At 46.4% G+C, this 17,723-nt stretch overlaps 1 protein-coding gene across 1 annotated transcript in view; it reads left to right on the plus strand.

The window, feature by feature from the left end:
• BMP6 (bone morphogenetic protein 6) overlaps positions 1 to 15,730 on the plus strand; it is a 90,937-nt gene extending 75,207 nt beyond the window's left edge. The window contains exons 3-7 of the mRNA XM_086468993.1: positions 4,343 to 4,491; positions 5,726 to 5,923; positions 13,634 to 13,710; positions 15,379 to 15,489; positions 15,581 to 15,730. Of these exons, the coding sequence (XP_086325119.1) occupies positions 4,343 to 4,491; positions 5,726 to 5,923; positions 13,634 to 13,710; positions 15,379 to 15,489; positions 15,581 to 15,730 (685 nt within the window). The remainder of the gene's footprint in view (positions 1 to 4,342; positions 4,492 to 5,725; positions 5,924 to 13,633; positions 13,711 to 15,378; positions 15,490 to 15,580) is intronic.
• The last annotated feature ends 1,993 nt before the right edge of the window (positions 15,731 to 17,723 follow it).

Raw genomic sequence — 17,723 nt, forward strand, 5'->3', positions numbered from 1 at the left:
ATTCTTCATGCTTTCCTGTTTCCCTCAGGCCCCGTCTTGCCTCTATTATTCTCAAATGCTGAAGTTTTCAGATAGCCTCCTGTTAACGTGACTGCATACACGGTTCTGTGCTTTCTTTTGAAAGGCTACTGCCCACCTTGTTGCACAGGATCAATGTCATCACTTGATGGCTAGAAATGCAATACTTTGTTTCATGCGACTTGCTTGGTACATGATCTGTTTCTCACCTTCTTGGCTGCTCTTCAGATTTTGCTTTGACTACGGGCTTGCATCTACTTGTGTGTAGCACTCTTCAGGGTTGTGTCTGACTGCTTCCTAACCTGTTTCTTTTTTTGACATGGCTATAAGGCAAAGCTAGTGGAGTTGTTCTTGTCATGCGGGTGAGAAGCTGATGGATATACTGCTGAAGGTCAACTGTCTCACTAGGTTTAGTTGCCACTTTCAGATATTTTCTTCCTTTCTCCAGCACCACCCTTTGGCTTGTGGGAATCCCCTGCTCATCTGCTGTGTGCCCTTCAACTTTTGCAACAGGTAGGGCCATGGAGTGTGGACCTGCTAAGCCAACACCAGTGGCAAAAATGGTCCCTGACAAAACCAGCCAACGGTCCAGCATCAGGCGTGGTAATAAGGCTATGCAGCAGCTTTAGCTCTCATTCATGCTTCCTGACCTTTCTTTGCAGCTGTAGCGGGAGAGGAGTGGAATACATGTGTTTTCCATGGTCTACAGAAAGCAGAACTTGGCGGGGGAGGAGGAATTGCAGTTGTGTGGCTGAGCTTCCCTGTGAACACTGGGGCAAGACTGGAAGTGTGAGATTCATCACTGACATCTGTCGCTGTGTTTGTTGGCAGCTGTGTTGCTACAAATGGCAGCAGTAGCAGGTTGTAGCCCGTTGGTGCAGGAAGATGCCAGTAGTTTCCCAACTACTTCTAGAAGCAGAGGGATGCTGAGTTGGGAATAACGGGCCTGATTCACAGAGGTGTGGTGGCCATGGTTACTTTCTCCCCCCTTTCCTCTGTAGACTTTTTCCTTTTATCCAGGGTCTCTCCATCTAGTCCTTGCATGTCCATATGTCCCCCATGACTCCAGCAAATCCTTCGCCCTTAGAAATTCTTTCCCTTCCACGTCAGGCCAGCCTGGGAGATATCCTAGTCTCTGTTCCAAGATCAGACATCGTATGGCTTTTTAACAGCAGTAGCAAGGACATTTCTTCTCGGCCATGTGGTTGTAGGGAAGAGCAGACTCCCCTCTGGAGATACATGGTATTTGGTTTACCAAGGGGGAAAGGAGGGGAAAGTATGTTCCCTGCATACAAAAGTCCACAAGATTTTGTTGCTAAGCTCTGAATCTCTGTTGAGTCTGTGTGGCAAACAATTTTCAAATACTTGCTGCTTGGCCAAACTTGAGGTGATTTTCATAAAGGAGGAAGGACATACAACATTTCTATTCTGAAAAAATAAAGGAGTGGTTAAATACTCTCAGTTAGATAGTTGAGATTCTTTTTTATGTGAGTAAATTCTCCCCCCCCCCCCCGCAACTTTGTCTTTGGAAATAGGTGACTGAATATTTTTTTAAAAACCTTCATGCTAAAGCCAAAACTAGTTAGAAATCATATGAAATTTTGTGCAACCTAGGGAGGTTTGGATGACAAACATTAATTGAAAACAGGTTTAAGCAGAAAGTCTTAGGATGTGTTACTTCCTAGCATTACTACTATGACCTGCAGTACCTGTGTGGTGAACCTTCAGTGTTGGCTTCATCAGTCAAATAATGCAAAAGTCAGTTGAAGAGCAGAACTGATTGAAAACCAGTTGTATATGAAACTTTTTGCAGAGTTAACTGAATTGGAAAGCCCAGTTGTCCATTTTTCTGCATTTTACAAAGGAATTGAAATCTTTCCAACGTGAGTGTGGCATACTGGGATAAAGTGGAGCATTCTCATTTGGTAGAGTTGTACCTTTGTCAGGCAGTTTGTGTGTTACTCTTGTGGAGGAGACTAAGATGGGGGAGACTGTATTTTAAGTAATCTAATAATGATGGAGGTTCAATTTGGGGAAAAAAAAAAGGTGTGGTTTGGTAGAAAAAAGAATTGCATTTGGACATGAAAAATTAGTGGTGTGAATACACCCTAGGAAGTGACCGGATCCTTTGTGGTTCAGCAGCATGAATCTAATGATTATAGTGAATTCCAAGGTGAACATGAATTAACAGTGTGAGTTTTGTGAAGAAGCCAAAATCATATTCTGAGATATATGAGTAGAGGCATAGTCTGTGAGATGCATCAACATTATCCTTCCACTCTACTCAGCATCAGTGAGATCTTGATCAGAGTAGGGTCTGTAAAGAGCAATGAGAATAGTCAAAGTCTATAAAACATGGCTTGCAAGAAAGGACTGAAGGTGTTGTTTTAATAAGAAGGGGAGACAGTTGTGCATGTGAGTTAGATATTATGGGGAAAGGCAAAAAATAAAAATGTTTCAAGTGAAACCCATTCAATTTCCTGGAAAGATGGTGGAGTTCCTGAGGCTGGAAATCTGTAAGATCAGGTCAGGCAAACATCTCTCAGGAGTGACGGGAACAAGCTAGATGATGCCGTGTGGTCCTTTCAGGCTTTACAGCTTTCTGATGTGCAAGTGTCTTCCCAAAGTGCAAAGCAAGGGGAATATAAACTCTGAGCCTCCTCATCCTGTTTTTGTAGACCTGACTGATCCCATGTGGTTGAGTGCTCATGAGGGTTTGCTCTTACAGAGTTCCCAGTGGCTCTGCAACCAGACATGTTTGGTTTGAGGGGGACGTAATGCCAAAGTTACTGTAGTCTGGAGGCTCCAGTGGGACATTGTCTGGAACAGGTGAGTGCCAGGGAGAGTATGGCACTTAGAGGAGGGGAGGTGGGACAGGAGATCAAAAAGCAATTGGTGTGAGGGCAGAGGTCAGGTGCTAAAAAAACCCTTTTCAGATATAGTCCGTTTCAAGCATTGGAGAGGATCAATGTGTAAGTCATATTCAGAGGTGGGACTGATTTAGCAGTGGTCTTAGCTGCAGCTGCTGTTTGCAGTCTCCTTTAAGCAACACTTCAGTTTATATACCCTGCCTGGGAAAGCCCAAATCTTTCAACCTCAAGGTTTCCAAAACATGTAGCAGCTGGCCAGCCCCAGCCGCTCGCTGCTGTTGGAGGTGAAGGTCAGAGTTGTTCCTGAACCCTCTTCCCGTTGGAGGAGCAGTGGCAGAGTCTCATGTGGGAAAGGCTTCTGAGTCAACCACAGAGTGTGCGGCTAACCCGTGAGGCGGAGGAAAGCCTCCACGCTGTAAAAATAGCCACACCAGGCTAATACACTTAAGTGCTTATTTTTCCATATGTGATCTCATGCAAACCAAGCTGCTGGGCAGTATGACATAGCAGTTGGCCAAAAATAAAATGTAACTCAATCAAAAATTTTTTTTTTCTGAGGTTAACCTTTGCTGGGTGGGAAGGACAGGTACTCCGTTTTCTCATTTCCATTAAGTTATTGTTAGAAAAAAAAATCCAGGGGAGAAAGCCAGGTGAAGATGGGATTGACACTTGGTATCCATTTTGCGATGATGGCCGCAGGTTAAGGATAGAAATTGTAGCTCTCTTGCACAGGAAAGTTACACCTATAAAACAGTGAGAAAATATACATGGGATTTCTCTGGGTGCTTCTCCAGCTGATTTCACTGAACTGAGTTTTGGTGGGCATTTGATGCTGCAAAAAAGTTAGAGACTTGATAGCATTTGAAGCTGAAGCCCACAAAGGTGACCCAGTATCAACAGCCTTGGAACAAGGTGCTCTAATCCCTGTTGGTAAGCCTCAGAAAAATCTTTAGAGGCATTTAGACGTTCATTTTCCTTCACTGTTTGATGCTTGGCCTGTTAGTTGATTTTTTTTTTTTTTTTTTTTTGGTCAATTGTGGTAGGTCTGTGTTGTGGAAGGAGGGTGGAAACCATGAAACCTCTTTGGCAAAAGCCACTGAATGCCAGTAAATGCTGGTTTGACACTGTCCTGACAGGGCTGGCATTACACTCTTCAGGAAGAATAGTGCTTTACTAATCCTTTGCTATTAGAGAAACAGACAGACCCAAGGAATAGGATTGCTTTCATCCAGCCTAGAAAATGGTGAAGAACCTTTGTAGTCCTGAATTTCACATGCAGAAGCATGTGCGTCTCATGGCAAAACTGTGGATAGAAACAGGCAGATTTTAGGTGGTCTTTTTTTCTAGCTATTAACGTAACTTTTAATGATTTCAGGTTCTGTCTCTTGTAAAGTGAAAGCCAGGGGAGAAGATCGCAGACTTCTCAATCTTGTCATTATGCTTCTCCTCTGCAGGGCCTCTGACCTGTTTCTGCTGGACACACGGGCGGTGTGGGCCTCAGAGGAGGGCTGGCTGGAGTTTGATGTCACTGCCACCAGTAACATGTGGGTGATGAACCCTCAGCACAACATGGGACTGCAGCTGAGCGTGGTGACCCAAGATGGTAGGTTATGGGCCAGTTAATGAGAGTCACCTCGCCAGTCTCTTGGATGCTGTCTCAAAGTGGTGCTAACAGGGTCCAGTTGTGATATGGGGGGTGAGCACCCTGCTTTCGTAGGCAGCTGTAGCCAACACCATGAGCAAGGCATCTGAGGGCACAGATTATGGGCTGTCAGTTCTTGGCTGTCCCATGATGGACATGTCTTTCAGTATGAGTGAGGTCAGGTGTCTGAACTGTGCCAGGATGAGCTGGTGGAGGCAGGCTGGGGTGGGGTCCCAGTTCCTGGCTTGGAGATAGAAGGGGATGTGGAGCTGAGCTCCCAAGTAGGGTAAGGTTTAGGGGTGAGAAGAAGAGAAGAGGGCAGGTATATAGGTATGCGCCTCCCCATGTAGGATTATGGCAGCCCTCGTGGCTGCTGCAGCTGCCGTCGCTGCTTGGATCTCATCAAACCTGAGGTGGGAGCCCTGCACTAGAGAAGCAATGCTGTCGCTGTGTGGGGCTGGTCCCTCTGAGTGCAGCTGCAGTGATAGCATTTCACAGCCCACAGAAACTTTGAAAGGTGGAAAATGAGAGAAGAGACTGCAAAAGAGCGTGAAATTGAGTGTTGGAAGATAAGCAGTGAGGAAGGAGAGGATGTAGATGAGCAGAAGGTGACCAAAAAGATGACAGAGTCCTCTATAGGAACCAGTCTCCAACCTTATGTTTTCTTCCTGTCACTTAATGCTGGAATTTGGTACACCTGTGGGGTCAAGTGAGACCAGAGGGGCTGTCCACTGTTCTCCCCGAGGAAAATGTTAATGCCAGCTTCCACCTCCCCAAATGGGCTGAGTGTCCGTCCCTGTGCTCCTGACAAAAGCATCCCATCTCTTTGCCCTCTGCTTTCCCTAGTTGTCTCTTAATCCTATCTCTGCTGTGTTTCACGGGCAGCAGAACTAATTTCATGACACATCTGGACTTTGTGTTTTATGCATCTATCTGTATACCTGTTCAATGGCTAAACCAGAGTAGAGATGCCATAGGGGTACCAAAGAGCCACGTGCTGCAGTCGAGCCTCTTGTCCAGGATGGATGGGGTGCTGTCCATAGGTCATGGTGGCAGGAGGGCAATGTTTAGTGATTAAAGAAGGAGAGTGTGAGCAAGAAGAAAGGAAACACTGCTTAGGGGGATGCTGCAATGCTGGAAGGAGCAATCCCACCGAACCATTTCTCTAACACTCACTTTTCTGTTTGGTTTGAAGGTTTCAGCGTAAATCCTAGAGAAGCAGGCCTTGTAGGCCGAGATGGTCCTTACGACAAACAGCCCTTCATGGTGGCCTTCTTCAAAGTGAGCGAAGTTCACGTACGGACCACTAGGTCAGTGACGAGCAGGCGCAGGCAGCAGAGTCGGAACCGCTCCACCCAGGCTCAGGATGTTTCCAGGGTGTCTAGTGTCACAGGTAATCAGGCAACACAAGCAGGGATGACTTCTTGTAATGTTTCTGTTTGCTTTGGAGTGCAAAAGCAAGAAGGGGGATGTGAGGTGCGGTACTCTTCCTTGGGGGAACAGGTTACATCTACAAGGGGGTGGAAGAGGGGGTCTCACATAATGAGACTTACAGGAGTTCTGTTGAATCCAGGGTGGAGCCCAGACCCCCATGCGAAGTTGCGGCCATTGAATTCAGGGGGGTGAGGTGTTTTAACCCCAACTTGTGCTTGTAGGTTACTTGCTATGCAGTATTTGCCTAGAATTATGCCATGTGAAATGCAGTATTTAAAAGATTCCATCTCTGTGTACACTGAGATTTATGGTATTGCACATATGCATTCTCTTTCAGTTTTCTCTGGAAAAATCAGCATGAGATCTTTTATTTTTTTCCCCTGTGAGAAAAGCAGCATATAAACAGTGAAGTGCATTTCCAGGCAGGCAAGGAGGCTTGCCTCTCTGCTGTGGAAAGGTTGCATGTTGCAGGTGGTGTACAGCAGCCTTGAGAGTGTTGTTGCAGGCTGGTGGCACAAGAGGATAACACTGAAATTTTGACAAAAATTGAGAGTGTTCCATCTTCTAAGTCTTGTCTGTTTTCCAGCCACTCTGTCCTGCATCACAGTGCTTTGTTTATTGAATACCTTCTTTCCTCTCGAACATTTCAGCCTGTTCCAAGTTACTTGATTAATATGCTTATGCTGCCCCCTTCATTTCCAATAGGATCCTTGCTTTTCCCGTGTCTAGAAATGACTATATGCCAAGGAAGAAAGGTGGCTGTATTGTTTAGTCTATGTCCGCACAGTGTGAGGAGATGAGCAAGCACTGCTGAAACTTAGCCAGTGTGAATCCGTAGGCTATCCCCTGCTCTTGCATGCTCAGGTTGTGAGTAAGCCACGCTGAACCTGAGGTGGCCCGGTGCTGGCCATGGCATTGGGAGACTGCAGGGAACCAGAGCCAGGCTGGGAGTCCCTCCAGGGCTGGCAGCCAGGCTTTGGGCATGGCTGTGTGCCGATGCAGCCTTACTGCTCCAGCTCACTGTGGTGATGGAGTTGCCCTTTGGGCTAGTGCATGCCAGCAGCAGTTGGCCACTAGCAGTCATTGTGTGTCCTCATGGTGCACACCACAGCGTGGCTGTGGGTTCCCATGCCATGCCACGCAAGCAGCGGACTCATTTGGGTGTGAAATGTTGCTTCATGGAATTTAAGGAAAGGAGAAGTGACTCGATCCTGCAGCCTGACCTCCCTGAGGGAGGCCAGCCAGTGCCAGCATGGCATTGCTGGATGAGTTACCATCTCATCTTGCATCTCTCTGCCAGTCCCAGCAGTGGAGCCGACTGTTGGTCCCAATTGCTGGGACCCGCTCTGGACTTGGTTTTCCTTGGGAGCCTCCAAGCTGCAAGCACCACAGCTACTCCACGGGTTACTTTCCCATGTGAGGGGCTTGCCCAGGACATAGCTAGTTCATTCATCTGAGTGTTACAAGCTCAGCTTTTACGCAGGCGGTGTGCAACTGTCCCACTCAGGTGGGCTCAGTTGCCATGCTCCCTTCATCACAAGAGCCAATACCTTTGGGAAAGTTACTCGCTGTGTTGCTTTTTAGTGGTGCTGGTAGTGGAGTCAGGACAGGCTCCAGCTTTCTCTCCCCAGCTCTACAAGTTTGTAGTGCTAAAAAGAAGTTTTTACTACTGTTAAATCAGGTGATGTGACTCAGAGCTCCAGAGGGAGCAGATGTATTGAGCAAAAAGGGCCATTTTTACATCACTGCTTTCTTGACTGTGCCACACATAAGGTCATAAAATGACAAAAAGGGGAAAAAAATAGCTGGTCATTCTGTGGTCTTGAGGGCTTTTTTGAGCTCCTCTAGCTCAAAGCCAGCTTTAATTTAAAACCTGAAATTTGGCAGTTCGGTAGTCAACAAGGTATAGTTGAACCTCTGTGGATTTAAGGCGGGGGAAAGAAGGGGAATTTTAAGTTAAGATGTACGTTTGGTTAGTTTTTGTGTTTAGAAAAGAGAGACTACATCAGCTTATTTTCCTTTCTAAGTGTGACACTCTTAGACTCTGTACTCCTTTAGAAGTGGTTGATTTAGTAGCCCAAGAGGAACCAATGACCAATATATGTTTTTAGTGTTAAAGAAATCACATGGATTGTTTCTTTTTTAGTTGTGTGGGTTTCTACATCCACGCCCCAATGATGCATGGCAGGGCTGGTGAAGTGTTTGCCCCAGGATGAAGCAGGAGGTGAGCCCAGCAGTTAGGCTGAAGGCTGCCTTGCTTTTCTGAGGGTGCCTTGTTGCATCTGGACCCAAAGCGGGTACAGAACTGGGATGCTGCCGTCCCCTCCTGTGCATCTTCGTCTGTTGTGGTATCTTATGTCTTGTCAGATTTTTCGTCTGTGCTCTTCCCTGAGCCAGGATTGCCACTGCCTATGAGGGCTTGAGGGCAGTTTCTCTCCTTGGAGAGCAAGACAGCTGGCTGATGTTGATGTTTTTGTGTAGATGTGAATGATGTAGATGTTCCTTCCTCTATGTAAGTGAACACACAGGGTTTTCTTTCCTCAGGCCAAAAATGAATCCCTTTCTCAAAAGATGCTGTGAGTTGGGTTGGGGCAGTATGTTTAAAAAACCCCAATTTACTCTCTAAATATGAAAAGCGTTTCAAGTTCTGCAGTTCGGAGTGCATAAAGTGTGCTGCTGGGCTGGTACTGGATCTGGTGAGCCGGGGGGGGGAGTTATATGAAGGCATGCTGCTACGTGCAGGATTGGGACCCCACTGTGCTCCCTTTGATGTGCAGTTCTTCTCCTGCAGTTGGTACCAAGTGCTCAGATGCTAAGGTTGTAGCTGTGGCATAAGTATCTCAATGGTCTGTGTTTTTTTCTCCAAGAATGCACATTTCGCTGTATTATAAACATGTAGTTATGACTGGCTTATATAAAGCAGAACTGAGTAACCCTCATGGTTATAAACTGCTTTGACATATAGTCCTGCGTCAGTGCATTCCTGGAGCCAAGCTCTGTTCTTCTGCAGAAGGAGGATGAACAGGAAGAAAAGGAATTGTTTTTGTCTGCGAGGCAGAAAATCATACGCCAGCCTGGCCCAGGGTGTAGAGGAACAAGGTGGGCGGGAGGACCAAGCAGGTCTTTCTCTGCTGTTGTCTGTAAGAGCTGGAGGCCCTCGCTCAACCGTGTCTTGTGGTGGGTTTAGCTCGTGCTCTTAGGCTCCAGGCTGACCCTCTAGTTAACCTGAAGAGATGGGGACACTCTTCAACACAACAGACAGTGACCCTCGAGCCTAAGGACTTTGCTGCCATACGGCCAGCTCCTCTGTGAGTTATGGTTTCTGTACAGGGCTGTCTCCTTGTCCAGTGGTGATAACCCTCGTCTTCTGCGAGTCAGCCTTCTGGCACATCCCTTCCTCTCAGCCCCTCCTTATGGAGAGAGTTGAATTTAAATGTCCGACTTTGGGCTGTGCTTGCTGCTCTGAGTGAAACTCACACAACACCTCTTTTCGGGTCCTTCTCTTTAGCCAACCTGGGGCCTCTGGTACTGGTGTGAGGTGCTCAATGAGAAATGGAGGGGCCCTCCAAGTGGCCTTTCCTTCCAGCAGACATGCACAGCAGTAGGCAAATTTCCCAAGTGTACGGGAACCAAATACCGCAAAGGGCAACATGCACAAACCCTGAAGGCAAATAAGTCCAAATGCTTTCGTGGTGGCAAGCTGTTTGTTAATAAACATCGTTATCTCACAGCCAGTCTTCCCATTAGTAGAGCACTCCAATGCAGAGCGAAGTGGCATAGACGGAATTTCTGTATGTGCCTTTGCATGCGGGTCCACATCAGCCTGACATCTCCCCTTCTTCCCACCCAAGCAGATCGCTTTCATGTGAAACAGCCTGTTATTAACTGTGTGATCAGTTTACACCAGCTTTATCCGGACAAATCACCGAAGTCAAACACCAAGAAGAAGGGGCTGCCCTTGGAGACCTCTGTCAAAGCTATTTTGAATCACAGAAGCAATTAATTACCGTGTGGAATTTGGTAAGCTGGCACCTTGGGAGCAGCGAGGGTGTTCTCAGATGGAGCAACCTCAGTAAATATTTATATATTCTTTGCCAGCACTTAACGTGGGAGAGGTTGTAGGAAATCTAAGGTGGGTACCTAAGTATCTGTAGGAGGAAGACCATTAGGGTCAGGCTATTCTCTCTCCCCTTTCAGCAACATGAATGCCAGTGTCCAGCCTTAAGAGAAACATCTGTGCTTGCAGAAAGTCAGACTTGGGTTTGGTGAAGGCAGACAATGTTCAGTGCAAACAAGCCACAGAGACAAGTTGTCTTAACTGTGCTGTTTTAACTCTGCTGCCCTGGAAGTTATTTTTAAGTGCAAAACTAGGGGTTTGGGTTTTTTTTAAATCTCTGTTTTTGATAAAATAGTTTGCAGTGTGATTAAATGCGGTGCCTTGTAAATGCCAGGCTAGTGTTCCTGAATCGGTATGTTCGGGGGGAAAAAAAAAAGTCAATTTGGCTAAACCCCCAATGAGCCTATAGGAGCTCCCAAAGCAGCTCCCTAAACTCGCAGAGATTTTGAGGGTCTCTGGCAAAGAATCTTTGCAAATGATGTGGTGGCAGCATAAGCTGATGTGAGAATCACTCACTGCAAACCCCCTCAAACAGCAGTTTGGGCTAAAACAGCCGAGCCTGCTGGACTGAGGTAGCTGATGCTGCTTTCCAGGCTTTGGAGAAAATGCGTTGTGGAGGCCAACTTCAGTAGCTCAGTGAGCTTTAGGTCACCACCAAAAACCCTTTACTGTGTAGATTCCTCTTTTTTCAGGCCCGTAATTGGATGTACGTCCAGCGTACTTGGCTCTAGGGCATATGCCGAGCCCCAAACCACAGGGAATGGTTCATTATTATGTGCATCTGTATTGCTGCATTTTTTTTCCCCATTCAGAAAGCCACAGCTAAGGGTTGCTGAAAGGTTTGTAACATCCCTGAAGTTGGGCTAAAGTAGATTTCATAAAGTAAGCGTGGTAGGCAAATGTGTAAGAAGAAGAGAGGAACTTGGGGTAAGGGTTAAACAGGGGAGGGAGCAAATCCCAGGAGAGGGGATGTTTACTATGTTGACATTTAAGAAAGCAAAAGCTGAGTTTGGGCAAGTGAGGAGGTAGAGCTGTCTGTGTCCACCTTGGGTGGAGAGTAGCCAATGCTTAATGCAGAGTGTGAATCAAGTGACTCCAACCAGCGAATTGAGATGCGTTTTGGGGGGGGCAATTTCAGGCAGTGTGAGAGGACACGTTCATAACATGTTCTGCTTCATGTAGCTTGTTAAGTAAGCAGCTCCCCCCTCCCCCCCCCCCCCGTGTTTTTTTAAAGTCGTGATTGGTCCCAGCCTTCCTTCCCACTCCTGTTTTCTCTGCCTCCCTTGCCTTCTCCATTTTCCCGTAGCCAATTTGGGTAAGTTGTAGCTGGATTTGGAATGTAGCATCGTTCTGCTCACTCGGTTGTGAATAGATCAACTCCAGTGTAACTCCCTATCAAATACAGATGGTTTTCCCCTAAGCAAACAACATATCTCCCACTGAAGAACCATAAAGTTGTGTTTTCAGGTACTTAAATAAAAGCCTTTGACCGCTAAAAGTATCTTCTGCTCATTTTTTTTCCCTTGTTATGACCAGATCATTTAGAAACAGCACATGCTAGAAATTTGCTCCTGGGCTGAGCCAGGGACTGAAAAGCTTCATCTGAAAAAAAACACCACACCCTGGTTTCTACTGGGTATGTCTGGTTTGAAAATGGAAAGCTTGAATAGAAAGACTCGCCTCCGTCCTTGCTATCGAGCGCTCCTGAAAGAGCAATGTTTATGGTGCAGCAGGCTGTTAACCAGCTGTGCTCACCTGATTAAATCTGTGATTGAAGAGAAGCTATTGAAAGTCTGAAATGCAATCCTTAAAGTTTAAAACCCTAACTGCTTCTAAAAACACCTCTCTAATCTTTGGTGGTTTGGAGGCTAGGATTGAGGTGTAGGTTTTTTTCAGACCTCAGTGTTAACTGTACCCAGCTGTAATGTTGTGCTGCCCTTAATGTCAGTTGGATGTGCTTTTAGTATTATAGTTTTTCTTTTGAATAAATATTTGCATTTGTAGTTCCCAAACTGAGGGTGGGGGGGACACGACACGTGGAGTGAAGAAAAAGAAAGGCTTATTCAGAGCCAAGGAAAAAGGCACTAAAAATATTTTTCTATCCCAGCTGCTGCATTTGGGGAGAGCTGTGCTGGGAGGGTGCCCTTTCAAGCTGTGTTAGGGGCGCTGGGGGGGCTGGTTAACCAAAAGGCCCAGGGCAGCGGGAGGCAGGCACTTCGGTGTGGGGCATCTGCCTGCTGATGGAGGCAACTTTACTTGCAAGTGAGGCGTGTGAGAGGAGAGGAGGCCCCCGTGGGGAGGCACTGGAGCAAAATGTGGCCAGGCTGGGTCCAGCTCTGGGACGGGTGCACACGTGTCACTGCATGAATGGGGACCTGGGCTCCCGCGCTGCTCGGCCAAATTCGCCACCATCTCTTCCCATCTCTTCCTCTTGTGTTGTCCGTCGGGTGCAAAGCGTGGGTTTGGCAGCCGTAGCCAGTGGCCAAGCTGCCCCGCTGCGAAGGTGGTTTCTGTGGCTGCTGCACTGGGATCCGGCAGCCACTCGAGGTGTGACGAAATCAGCCACCACCCGCCGAGGCTGGGTTTGTGCAGCCACCCGGGGGTGAAAGGCCCCTCTGTCACGGCTCAGCTCCTCCGCTCGCTGCGGTTCCAGGTGTTCGCGTGCGGAGCCACCTCTCTTTCCAAATATAAATGGGAAATTCCACTCACTGTCAAAAGCTGCATTCTGTAGGGCCACTGGGAGCAGCTCCTGCATGCTGGAAACATCCTCGTCCGTTGCGCCACGGCAAGGGGGAAGGTCTCTGGTCAGGGCTTTGCACCCTGCGCCCCCCTCTTCTGTGCAGTATTGACATTAAGGACCAAGTTAATGTTGAGAGTGTGTCAAATCCTCTGTCATCTGCAGATAAGCGGGTTATGGGAAGGAGAAACTTGTTTTTCAGAGTGTGGCTTGTAAAGGTCTAAGAGCAGAGGTGGTACATGGAGCTATGTGTGATGTCCGGGGCAGGCCGGGGGTAAGGCACAGAGAGAGACAGGGACAAGGCTCACTGCCTATGGGACATCTTCGCTTTTAAGGACTTCTGCTAACTGGTACAGGGGTGATTATTAAGGTGATGATTAACCTTCCTGGGGTTGTAATTCTCTCAGTAAGCCTGTGCATTTTGAGCTTGCCACCCAGGCTGGCACACATAGGAAACTGAGGCCGAGGAAGCGGCGTGAGTTTGAGCACCCAGAAGGGATGTAGCCTGTGCCTGGCTGAAGGAGTCAATTTATTTTTAAGAAGTCATTTTATTGCGGATGCTTTACAAGCCTTGCTTGTCAAGTTATTCAAGGCAGCTGAAGGAATCATAACCATGTCGCTGTTACTTGGGTGCCTCCATTCCCATAGGCATCTTAAAAGCTCCAGCCCTGCTTTGGATGTCCCTCAACACCCTTATCCTTTTGGCTGATGAGGGAGCTCACCGTTTCTCACTGCTGAGCCCGCAGTGTGCCCTCCAGGGATGCTCTGCCTGGTTTACTTTCTAAATTCCTGTTTGTTTTTTTTTGTTTTCACAGATTACAACAGCAGTGACTTAAAAACAGCGTGCAGAAAGCATGAGCTTTACGTTAGCTTCCAAGACTTGGGATGGCAGGTGTGTGATGTTTCTCTTTGGATAAACTAGACATTTTGTTATGAAATGTTATCTAAACAGTGTCACAGTAATTCCACTCGAGGCTGCCATTATGCTTTAAAATGTCCCTTGTGCCTCCTCACTAAAACCAGTCACAGGGAAGGGCAAATAAATATTGACAGTTGTGACATTTGATAAGATCCAGAGGAAGCTTGATGCTTTATGAGATTCAAGTATACAGCCATTCTCTGTCACTCGTGGGAGCCATGGTATGGGCAAGGGCTCATATCTGTGTACCTCTAATGATAAAGAAAAAAATCTGATGTTAAGCAGTGATATTAATGAAATCAAGGTTTTTTTTCTAGTGATCAGCCTAATTTTAACCTTGGCCATTGTGTCAAAATCCTTCGGTAGGTGGACTGAAGACTGGATTGAGTTGCAACGCCATGAGGCCAGAGTGTTGTTTAGAGTAAGCGCGTGCTTTAGGACCAGGCCATGGTGTCATCAAACATCATGTTTCAAAGAATGCTGTCATCATCTCTTTTTTGAATTTTTAAAAAATTTTTTAAAAAATTCTTTCATTCAGCACTTTTGTGAGGGAGGTGCCACTCCTGTCAGCTAATGTTTTTACCACATTATAATTCAAGAGGCCAGGGCTGCCCCTGCTGCTTCTGTAAGACCCTACACATGAAAGTCCTCTCCCAGCTAATGGGCCAGCAGCATTTTTTGAGGCTTATGTCAACTCCAGTCCACTAGCCACAACTGTGGCTGCATGCTGACGCCGTTCCCCATTACTTGTTAGTGGCTTTTTTTACTTGCGCACAGTCTTTCCACCTCCTCCGTAGCTCGCTTGCCCTGCTTCCAGGCAGGAAGCGTATTCCAGCTGTGAAGTGCGCGGTCTTGACACCAAAGGAGGTGAAATGCCTCCTGCTAATTGGTGATGCTTTTAATTTACCCTTTGGCTCTTTTGTGTCAGCAGCAGAGAAGCTGTGATTTTTTTTATTAGCCCTTGGGTGACGAGTCACCTTTGTCCACTGGGGCCACCTGCTTGCCCAGGCAGCTCAGGCTGGCTGTCCTGCCCCTCCTTTAGGAGGAGTCTGCCAGGGGTCGAGAAGCTGTTACACAGCTAAAACTTCCCCCAGTGGCCTTAGCAGACCCGTGTCCCTGTGTAAGGGTGTGTAAGGTAGAGTGTCTGTGAGGCACCACCCTAGTGTTTTATATTGCTGTTCTGGAGCTCCCTGGTTGAACTGTGTGTGTGCGCACACACACATATCACGTACATGATTTTCTCCGAGAGGGGACACCAGCTGAAGCTGTGACTCAACTTAGGCAAGGTAGTTCAGCCAGAAGACCTAACCTGCGGGAAATGTTGGAACATAAAGGCATCCAAACCACAATCCCCACAACGCAACCCAGCGAGAGTTTTAGGAATAAAACTCTTTTTAGTTCATGGCAGTTAAGCTGCACATAGATGTGCACCATTTTTTGGACATAAAAATCAGTGTGTCCATGGAAAAGACATGGCTCACAACAAAAACCCCAGACCCTAACAGTTTTCAGTGAAAACACATTTTCACCCTCAAGAAAAAAGTTAGTGGAAAATTTTCAGCTGCTCTTAATTGCATCCAGTTGTCTGTACAAGTTGGCAACTTTTTAATTTGAATCACGTTCTGTTTGTTTCCTAAAAAGGACTGGATAATCGCTCCAAAGGGCTACGCAGCCAACTACTGTGATGGGGAGTGCTCATTCCCACTCAACGCCCATATGAACGCAACCAACCATGCCATTGTACAAACCCTGGTAAGCCTCCAGAAAGCTCAATGCCAAAGGAATAGGTGAATTTGTAAATGAGTTACCATTGTCTCAGCTGTGTTTTCTTTCTTGGCAACAGGTTCATCTTATGAATCCTGATTACGTTCCCAAACCCTGCTGTGCACCTACCAAACTAAATGCCATATCTGTTCTTTATTTCGATGACAATTCTAACGTCATCTTGAAGAAATACAGGAATATGGTTGTAAGAGCTTGTGGATGTCACTGACAAACAGTCTTCACACGGACTCTATGATTCTACCATGAACTTCCCTACTCCCTTCCCTGCTTTCATGAACTACCTGACCTTGGAGAAAAAAATAATGGATGAACCACCTTTTAGAACACCACGTATGTGCCTTGTGGGAGAAAGGGGTGTGGGGACCACAGGCTGAGGCACGAGCAAACCGCTGGACTTCTTACAGACTGACCCTACACCGTGGTAGCTGCTCAGCTCTGCAGAGCCCGGGGGGCACACAGCAGCACTAGGCCCACACCTGCTTTATTTGGCTGGGACGGTCTTAATCTCAGCAGCTTGGCCTTAGCAGTTGCTTGGATGTGCGCTGCCATTTTACCAGACAGGCACCTGAAACAAGTGAGGGTTTGTTGTTTTGTTGTTTTTTTTTTTTTGGGGGGGTGGGGGGTGGGGGCAAGGGGAAGACAAGGGGAGAGACAGGGAAGCTGGAGTAAAGAAAGTGGTGTTAGTACTTCAGCCATCTTGTACAAGGTAATAAAAAATTCCTAGGGTTAGGAATTGCTTTTTGTCTAGAAGCACCAGTAACTACTCTTAGGCTGTTAGGTCTCCTCCTGACATCTGTCATGACAGTAAGCATTTTAAATTGTGCCAAAGCAACTGTTTCAGTTCTGTCATTCTCTGAGCACAGGTTAAGTCTGATCTTGCAAGCGTAAGATGGCGGGGCTGTACCCTGCCTTAGGAGCACTAGCGTGAACACGGACCCAGGCTGGTCCTTCCAGGTCACTATTTGACTGAGCAATATAACTTTATACACTTGTTCTTATGCAACTTCCTTCCACTCCCCGCCATGGTGCTGCCTCATCTACTACCACTTGCCCAGGAAGGAAGACGGGACGCTTCTACAGCTGTAATTCAGACATAAAAGTTTAGGGGCCATTCATTCTCTAGCTGGACAATTTAGTTACAGGAAGACAGAATGTCAACAACATCAGCAAGTCTTTGGCCAACCTTTCCTCTTCAACTCACGCAACTGTCAAACTGGTGTAAAGGATACACTCACAGCCTAGCCACAGTTTGTCTAGCAGAAATTAATAGCAAATTGTTTTGATCAATATTAAAGTTGTATTAAATGCACTTACCTCTAATTCTTGCATTTAAAAGGCTTCTTGTAAATACAAGCTATAATTTATTGCACCTGTCACTGTATATTCATTGTGCTGTACCATTTATAGAAAGACTGCTTTTTAAAAAAGTGTTTATTTAGAAAAATCTCAGTGTAAACAATTGTACCACTTTGATTTTATATAAGAAACTCATGAGATTGTGCTTCACTAGAAAGTTGTTAAAAACTTGGTAATAAAGGCTTCCTTTAAGGCAGAAGCATATACATTGATCTAATACGTCTGCCAGTACAACACAGCTTTCATTGTAGCTTTTTCATCCTTACACAGTTGTAGATTGAACAGAATCAAAAGTTCTGGACAGACAGTGAAGTGAAGTACCAGGAGAAATTCACTGATGTAAAAGTTCATTGCTGTTTTGCCTTTTTTTTTTTTTTTTTAAAAAAAAAAAAAAAAACAACCAAACCAAAACCCACACCACACCACAGCTTACTCCATATGATGGACAAAAATCAGCATCTTGACAGATTAGTCGAATTAGCCTGTAGCCATCCTCATTCCATGAGTTTCTGTGCACGTGAGACAGCAGAATTCAGTCCTTGGTTTGCTGTTGTCTTTGTATTGTGACGGTCTCTGCAGTGTAAATTCTTTGGCTTTCAGTTGTGTCTTACATGGAACATCTTGCGCATCAAAGAACAGATCCCTATTACAATCCAAGGCACCACAGAGCGCATGGTCCTAGCATTCAAACTTATCAACGCTTACAGCTTGGAAAAAGGTTAAGGCTCAAGAGGAGGGGGGAGCTATTGTACACTACTGTAGAGCAGCTGAGTGGAAAAAGAAAAATTAAACGTGGTTGTTCTCAAAGTACAAGGAGTAAGGAGCAGGTCAGCCCAAAGTCTGAC

This window comes from Leptosomus discolor, chromosome 8 (assembly GCF_034619465.1).
Source record: "Leptosomus discolor isolate bLepDis1 chromosome 8, bLepDis1.hap2, whole genome shotgun sequence".
NCBI lineage: Eukaryota > Metazoa > Chordata > Aves > Leptosomiformes > Leptosomidae > Leptosomus > Leptosomus discolor.